The sequence below is a fragment of the Impatiens glandulifera genome, chromosome 5 (assembly GCF_907164915.1).
Source record: "Impatiens glandulifera chromosome 5, dImpGla2.1, whole genome shotgun sequence".
NCBI lineage: Eukaryota > Viridiplantae > Streptophyta > Magnoliopsida > Ericales > Balsaminaceae > Impatiens > Impatiens glandulifera.
The window spans coordinates 54,068,228-54,076,883 of NC_061866.1; the positions used below are offsets into that span (position 1 = coordinate 54,068,228).

At 31.9% G+C, this 8,656-nt stretch overlaps 1 protein-coding gene across 2 annotated transcripts; it reads left to right on the top strand.

Annotated features, from left to right (window-relative positions):
- The first annotated feature begins 2,434 nt into the window (after positions 1 to 2,434).
- On the top strand, positions 2,435 to 8,174 carry LOC124938314 (DEAD-box ATP-dependent RNA helicase 32). 2 transcript variants are annotated; one of them, XM_047478733.1, is made up of 9 exons: positions 2,435 to 2,744; positions 3,302 to 3,789; positions 4,189 to 4,464; positions 4,730 to 5,053; positions 5,806 to 5,997; positions 6,074 to 6,229; positions 6,366 to 6,769; positions 7,116 to 7,282; positions 7,678 to 8,174. In XM_047478733.1, the coding sequence occupies exons 2-9, from the start codon at positions 3,421 to 3,423 to the stop codon at positions 8,028 to 8,030; spliced, it is 2,241 nt and encodes a 746-aa protein (XP_047334689.1). In that variant the 5' UTR covers positions 2,435 to 2,744; positions 3,302 to 3,420; the 3' UTR covers positions 8,031 to 8,174. The 2 variants fall into 2 exon arrangements, with proteins under 2 accessions (XP_047334689.1, XP_047334690.1); XM_047478734.1 differs by lacking the exon at positions 2,435 to 2,744 and adding an exon at positions 3,210 to 3,230.
- The last annotated feature ends 482 nt before the right edge of the window (positions 8,175 to 8,656 follow it).

Here is an 8,656-nt window from a genome sequence, read left to right on the forward strand (position 1 = left end):
AATATCCATTTACTCAACATCATATATATATATATATATATATATATATATATATATATATATATATATATATATATATATAAATTAGTTAGTTAAAAAGTTGAACTTATATTAATATTAAAACGTCCCGCGTTTATCAAATTAAATGTTGAATTTAAAATATAAAGTCTTTGTAGCCTAGTTGGTTAAAGAGTTGTACTTATTTTGTTAGGTTGCAAGTTTGAAACATACCTCTAGTATTTTAATTTTATTTTTAACCATTTTAAATTTAAAAGCGGGTCAACCCACAATCCGACCCAAGTACTCGACTCGGCAATCCGGACACTTTAAAAATTAAACATCATTATATATATATATTAGTTAGTTAAAAAGTTGAACTTATATTAATATTAAAAAGTCCCGCGTTTATTAAATTTGGTGAATTTAAAATATAAAATCTTTGTAGCCTAGTTGGTTAAAGAGTTGTACTTATTTTGTTAGGTTGTAAGTTCGAAACATACTTTTAGCATTTTTAATTTTATTTTTAACCGTTTTAAATTTAAAGGCGGGTCAACCCACAATCCGACCCAAGTATCCAAATTAACCACGGCTCTCGACCCCGGTAATCCGGACACTTTAAAAATTAAGCATAATTATATATATAGATTTGTAAGTAATTTCAGTAGCAAAATAATTCAACTGCCATTTAAAAAAAAACTCCTAGATATTAGCCAAAATCATTTAATTTAACAATTAATATAAAAATACTAATACATTAATTTTATAATATTTTGAATACTAAAAATATATTGACAATTAGGTATACTAATATGAGGGTTGAAGTATTGAATATTTAAAGTTTAGGGTTAAGCGATTTTAAATAACCTAATTAATTATATATTTGTTAAAATAATAAATTTTTGATTTTTTTTTTATTTGAATGTAGACCGATCATGTCCCTGTGTCCCTAGAGTCAGTGAATATTTTTAAATTAATATATTATGTTTATTTGTATGAGTAGGTCTTGTTTGATATGGTGATTTTTTAAATAATTAAGTAAGTTATTTTAGTAAAAATACATTTAGAATCTGTTTGACAATAAAATTATAATTCAAGTCAAATGTTATACTTTTTATAACAATTTAAATATATACTATCTATATTATTAGATATTTATTTGAAAAAATCTATTATAATAACCAAAGTATAAAAAATTGGTTGAATATTAATTCTCAAACAAATACAATATTTTATTAAATTAAAAAAATATTAGTTTCATATATATATTTTTAATAATATTATAATTTAAAAAAATAAATAATAGTTTGATATTTAATTTTTTAAATTAAAATAAATTAGAAATATTAATTATTAAATATATATATATATATATATATATATATATATATATATAGGTTTGGCATTTGAGTTTTTAATTTTTTTTTTAGTTTAATATTTTAAATGATAAAATAATAATATATTTTTATTTAAAAACTATAAAAAATAATAATTTAAAATTAGAATTCTAAACTAAAAGACTAAAATTTGAGAATTATAAAAACACTAATTTGGATTATATTAGATTATAATTATTAATCTTGACCTATTTATTCTATGAAGCTAGGAATTTGACCCATCATTCCAATGTTATCTATATATATATAATGATACTTAATTTTTAAAATGTCCGGATTGCCGGGTTGAGAGCTGTGGTTAATTTGGATACTTGAGTCGGATTGTGGGTTGACCCGTCTTTAAATTTTAAACGGTTAAAAATAAAATTAAAAATATTAGAGGTATGTTTCGAACTTGCAACCTAACAAAACAAGTACAACTTTTTAACCAACTAGGCTACAAAGACTTTATATTTTAAATTCAACACCAAATTTGATAAACGCGGGACGTTTTAATATTAATATAAGTTCAACTTTTTAACCAACTAGGCTACAAAGACTTTATATTTTAAATTCAACACCAAATTTGATAAACGCGGGACGTTTTAATATTAATATAAGTTCAACTTTTTAACTAACTAATCTATATATATATAATGATGCTTAATTTTTAAAATGTCCGGATTGCCGGGTCGAGAGCTGTGGTTAATTTGGATACTTAGGTCGGATTGTGGGTTGACCCACCTTTAAATTTAAAACGGTTAAAAATAAAATTAAAAATGCTAGAGGTATGTTTTGAACTTGCAACCTAACAAATTAAAAATATTATTCATAATTTTTTTTCACAATTTTTTATATTATTAATCGTGCTAAATGCTAGTTAAAATAAAATAAGTTGATTTAATATTTTAATTAATGATCCAATTTAGGTAGACAAAAAAGCGTTTAATATTATGCCGGGGCTCCGTTAGGTGCTGGATTAATAATCCGGTAAAGGGTGAGCCCGAGAATAAAAATAAAATAAAATAAAATTGGATAGGACTTACTGATCAGGTTAGCCCTAATTTGTTTTTCTTTCTCTTGCGGTCGCCGTCGCCGAACTCATGTGTGGCATTCATTCCCTTGTGCGAGAGAATGAGAATCTATTAAACAAACAAACAAACCTACAGTGTTCGTTCTTCTTAGAGAGGAAGATTGCGATTGTGTCGAACTCATGTGTGGCTTTTAGTCCAATTTCTTGATAGCTATCTCATTCTTTCTTTCTTTCTTTCTTTCTTTCAACAACGTCTCAGATTTTGCTTCGGTGGTTCCAAGATCGTCCCAGATCTGCCGCTAACCATCATCATTACCGCCGATTCCGATATTCATCAGGTTTCTAGTCTGAGTCTCCTTCCTTGTCCTTCATTTTCATTGATTATCATTAACACCTAAGGACCCTTGTTTCACGATTCTAGAAGCATACTTCATCAATGAATCGTGAACACAAAGAATTGAACTTGAAAGTAAAAGCTTTGAAGAAGAAGAAGAAGAAGTAGAATCTGCTTATTTTTAATTAAAGACCATATTCTCCCTGCTGGCTGGGCTTTAACATATATATATATATATATATATATAATTTTTTCAGACCTAATTCTATTTAACACTACACTCCCCCGACTGCATCATCATCATCCCTTCCACAGCCGCCGCCTTCTTCCCTTCCCTTCCTCAAGCTGAGGACTGAACTTGTTCTATCCGGTTCCAATTTCACACCTCTACTCTATTTCTCAATATAGTATTATTGCGAAATCAAACTTCAATTCAGACAAGAAATAAACAGCTATCGTCGTGAAAACTGAACCAAATCAAACCAACAATGTGCTTACTGAAGTTTCAGTTTATTATGCATCTTTTTTTTTGTGTGCGCTAATGTCTTGATATCTTTGTAGGAGTTTACACGCAGCCGGTCAGGCGCTGAAAATATAAGCAAATACAAGAAGCTGCGCACTGCTGCAGAGCCTCTTCCAAAAAAAAAATACCCAGTGATTCCGAGGCACCCTACTGAAAGATGAGACGCCCCAAATCCAGGAACTTCAACAAACAAAAGAAATTATCGGAGACCCAAGAGATCGAACTGCTCGACTCATGGATCGAATCCGGCAAGCCCGACTCTGGCTCTAACCCATTGTCTCTCCCGCCATTTCCAAAAGATGCTCCCATTGGCCGGAATGATGAAGGTGTCTTCTCTCCTTACACCGGCTGCCATAAGTTCTCTCAACTGCCTATCTCTCAGAAAACGAAAGATGGTCTGAAAAACGCCAAGTATTCTAAGATGACCGACATTCAGAGGGCTTCATTACCTCATTCCATCTGCGGCCGTGATATTCTTGGCGCCGCCAAAACAGGGTCAGGGAAGACTCTGGCTTTTATCATTCCGGTTAGTGCCACTTTGAATGAATCAGTTTGTTAGCTGCATATGTTTATTTCACGACTCTGTTAGAATACTTTGATTATCAATTTACATATAATTACGATGGTGACTCCAGGAAAACTTTTCTTTACTTTGATATTTAAATGCTCACAAAATTAATAGATACACAAGTCTGGAAGATTTGGCAATTGGCTTCTTCAAATCACTATTTATTGCCTAACACAGTTTTTAAGCTGAAGGAGTATTGGGATAACTTAGATTGTCTTAAGTTTACAAAGATAGTTGCTTGAGCTAGTTGTCTCAAGCCACTTATGAATATAATTCTATGTGTGTAAATTTATTTACATAGGGAGAGTAGTCAGAAGTTGAAACTTTATTGTGCATCTATGTCTTGTTGCCTTGTAGGTTTTGGAAAAATTATATAGGGCGAAATGGGGTCCAGAGGATGGGGTTGGTAGCATCATAATATCTCCAACAAGAGAGTTAGCTGCTCAACTATTTGAAGTATTAACATCTGTTGGGAAGTACCACGGTCTTAGTGCTGGTCTCCTTATTGGTGGTCGCAAAGGTGTTGACACTGAGAGGGAGCATGTGAATGATCTAAACATCTTGGTCTGCACTCCGGGAAGACTTCTTCAACACATGGATGAGACCCCGAATTTTGATTGCTCGAATCTTCAGGTCGGCTCTCCTTAATTAACTTTTCTATGTTTTGTTAGCAATCTCACTGTTTATTATTATTTGTTTAAAGTTGCAAAGAAGCAGTTTTTATTGTTTGAAAACACGGGCAACATGAGAATTTGACTTGTTTGTTATAGCTGAGTTCAATCCACAAAAGATGTTTTCAAACTAGTTATCAATATTGCATATTGTGATTTGTGGTTATATGGAAGTAGTATTGTTTATTTTATATCTCATTTGGTTGATGTTTTTGGTCAACGAACAGGTTTTGGTTCTTGATGAGGCAGATCGTATTCTTGACGTGGGCTTTAAGAAGGCACTTAATGCCATAGTCTCGCAGCTACCAAAGCAAAGACAAACTTTCCTTTTCTCAGCAACTCAGACTAAGTCGATTCAAGATCTTGCCAGGCTCAGTCTAAAGGATCCTGAGTATCTAAGTGTTCATGAGGAATCTGTAACTGCCACACCAAATCGTTTGCAACAGACGGCTGTAGTTGTTCCTCTTGACCAAAAATTGGACATGTTGTGGAGTTTTATAAAGGCACATCTGAATTCAAGGATTCTCGTCTTTCTTTCAACTTCCAAGCAGGTATTTTTGTTTCTCATCAGAATTTTCATGAAATCAATATAGATAGAGGTCATAATCCATGTTTATATGCTAACAAACAATTCCCCCCAGAAAAGTAGTATTATGTATGAGCTTTATATAGTGTATTGTCAAGGACTGGGGAATATAGCAACTACAGCTTTAAATTGAAGATTTTTGTATTATTGTGTGCAAAAGTTTGCATTTATGTTTGTTTTAAGGGATATCGTATATACTGCAAGATAAGTTGTCTTCAATTTATAGTTGTCTTCAAGATAAGTTGTCTGCAAACCCCTGAATCGTTAGGGGGCGAACTCTTTAAATGAAATTGATAGCCTATACATTGGGGTATTAGCCTGTGTCCTTGAAACGATAGACACTTTGAAGTTTAGTTTCACATTCTTAAGAAGAATGGAGAACTTATTCAAGTTGATGTTGTATTATATCCTAGATTTAATGACTATGTAAGAATATAGCTTTTATCCAGCAGAATAAGCTACCTTGGAAAATATTAAGCATTCAGGATGCAACATTCTCTTAGACACTAGTCATATTATTAAAATGAGTTGAACAAGGGTAGCAATATTTGTCTTGTTCTTTTGTTCCCTGTGATTACCATATTGAGATGGGAATTTACGGGGCAATTACCTGTACAGTATGCATATAATTATTTTAATCGGGTAGTTGGGTTTCCTTGAGTTTTTTTTCTTTTCATTTTGTGTTTTTCTTTCTCTTTGGGTGTTCTGCTCCAATAGGTGAAATTTGCTTTCGAAGCCTTCAAGAGACTACGGCCAGGAATTCCTCTGAAATGTCTTTATGGAAGGATGAACCAGGAGAAAAGAATGAATATATACTCCCATTTCTGTGAAAAGCAATCAGTTCTTTTCTCCACTGACGTAGCCTCTAGAGGCCTTGATTTCAACAAAGGCGTTGACTGGGTCGTCCAGGTGATGGTCTTTTTAATTTTTGTAAGTCAATTCAAAATCTAGTAGAGATTGTCAATTTTATTGGTCAGTTATCCAGGTGGATTGTCCAGAAGATGTTGCAGCTTACATACACAGAGTAGGAAGGACTGCACGTTATCTCAATGGTGGAAAATCAGTTCTCTTCTTGGCACCCTCAGAAATGAAGATGCTTGATCATTTAAAAGAAAAGAAAATACCAATTCAGATTATCAAGGCAAGTTATAGAAATTTCAGTATTACTTTGTAGATGCTTTTCCATTGGAATTGTCTAATACTTTGTGTGTGTCAAGTTATTTTGCATTGTGTATTATTTAGCTCAAATGGTTGCTAATGCTACTGTACAAATTCAGGCCAATACGAAAAGGCTGCAACCTATTTCTGGATTATTGGCATCTTTATTAGTGAAAGATGCAAGCTTACCACAACTGGCTCAGAGGGCATTCATTACATATTTGAAATCGATTCACATACAACGAGTTAAGGAGATATTTGATGTTGAAAAGCTGCCAATTGAAGAATTTTCTGCTTCACTGGGACTGCCACTAACCCCAAAGGTCCGTTTTCTTAAACAAAAAAGTAAAGTAAAAGCAGTGTCTGAGGAGTCCTCTCCTCAAGTAGAAGATAAATTGTCACATCTTCCCGGGGAATTTATAGCTAAAGAAGAATTCGGTATCGATGAAGAGGATGGAGATTTTGTTTTAAAGGAAACTCCAGTTGAAGAAGTTAAATTGACTGCGATGGGAGACCACCCCGGGTACGTCAACTCTTTTCTCTGGCTCTTTGATTGAAACCTTTCCAATTTAAGCAATGTTGATATGTTAGGTAATTAATTCTGTTAGCAGGCCATTGGTTTCGGGTCGAATTTCATTAGCAAAAGTCCCAAATTGATTTTTTTTTGTGTGAAAATGTCATGAAAGTCTGAACTTGAGACTTTGTGGCTATAAGTATTGTCCTCTACCAGACACCACTTAGCTACATGAACTTCAACTTTCTCAGATTGAATTGTTTAGTTATAACCTGCTAATAGTTATGGACTATGGTGTTATTAACTGCTTGTTTTTCTGAAAAAGTTGTAACACTGGTTTACTTTGGGTCTTTAGGCCATCAACAAGAGTTTTGAAGAAAAAGAAACTAAAGATAAATATCCACAGACCAGTGGGATCAAGGGTTGTTTTTGATGAGGAAGGCACAGCATTGGCCCCATTTGCATCGTTAGCTGATGTTGAGAGTGGACAAGGGGGCATGGCTAATCTTGACAGAGAGACAGGTATTTGTTCTTCTCCTCCCTGAACATTCTAGTTTGAGAATTGTCCAGATTTTCGGTCTTAGGAAAAGAATGAAGAATTCCTCTAATCTCTCTTTTGTTAACATTGAATTGTGTCTAGCCATCTATCGTGTTGGTTCTATAAGGGGCTTGTTGAAGATCAGTTTCTAATCAATGGCTGAAAAAGAAGATAAATTTTCATATCATAAACAATGATTGTGTTACAATTTTAGGTTTAATTGAATTTATTTGATTTTCCTCCCTGAGTTGATAATTGGGATGAGAGGTATTGTTGTATGAAAAAGAGATTATTTGGTATTTTGGTTGATTAGGTGATTAAATCTAAATAATCCTTGAGTCCTAATTTCCATATCATAAATTTGAATGTTGTTGTGCAGTGAATAAGAGATATGCAGAGATGAAAGCAGAGTTAAGGAAGCGGGATGTTGAAGAAGACAAGCTTTTGGGGCGTCAAAGACTGAAGGAAAAGCGAATGAAAAAGAAGATGAAGCTGAAAAGAGGAAGGGGGGAAGAAGATGAGGATCTGTCAGCATCAGATAGAGAAGGATACGAGGAGGCGGAACCATCTGCGGCTAAAAGGGCCAAGGTTTACTTTCATAGTGACAGCGAAAGTGAAGAAGGTTCAAAGAGGATTGACAACAAAAAGAGTGTTGTGGACAGTGACACCATCTCTTTAGCAGCTCAAGAAGAGCTGGCTCTTAAGTTGCTCAGTTCTATGCATTACTCTTAGGTCATATCATAGTGTGTTGTTCCCATTATTGTTTATTTCAAATTATACATTATAATTTTATTTTGAGGTCTAATATTTTGATATCAAATCATAAGAACCCACCATCAAATTAAAATTTTATTTTTATTTTACTTTGTTTGACTTCATTAAGTTGTTCTTGGGTTACTCAATAATTGTTTCACTTGACCCCGTTGATATATTTTTGTATATATGTCCATTTTCTTAAAATAAAATTGAAATTTGATGACTTTTGTATTTTAACTAACTAAATTTATAATTTTATAATTTAAAATTTAATAAAAATAATATATATTATTGAGTTATTTAAAATTAATTTACATGTTAACCATAAAACAAGCTTAATTTTTTATTATTATATTGAACGGATAATAATATAGTTCGAAATTATAATTTATTTTAAATAAGATTAATAATTATAATTTTTATATATTTTATTTATAATGGTTAAATTAATCATAGAGATAATTTTATTTTAAAATTATTCTTTATATTTAAAATAATAATTTTCTTTTTTTTTTATTTTTAATATGTAAAATTCTATTTATAATAAATTTTATTTTAAATAATTACTAAAATATTTATTAAATAAATAATTAGAGTAAATA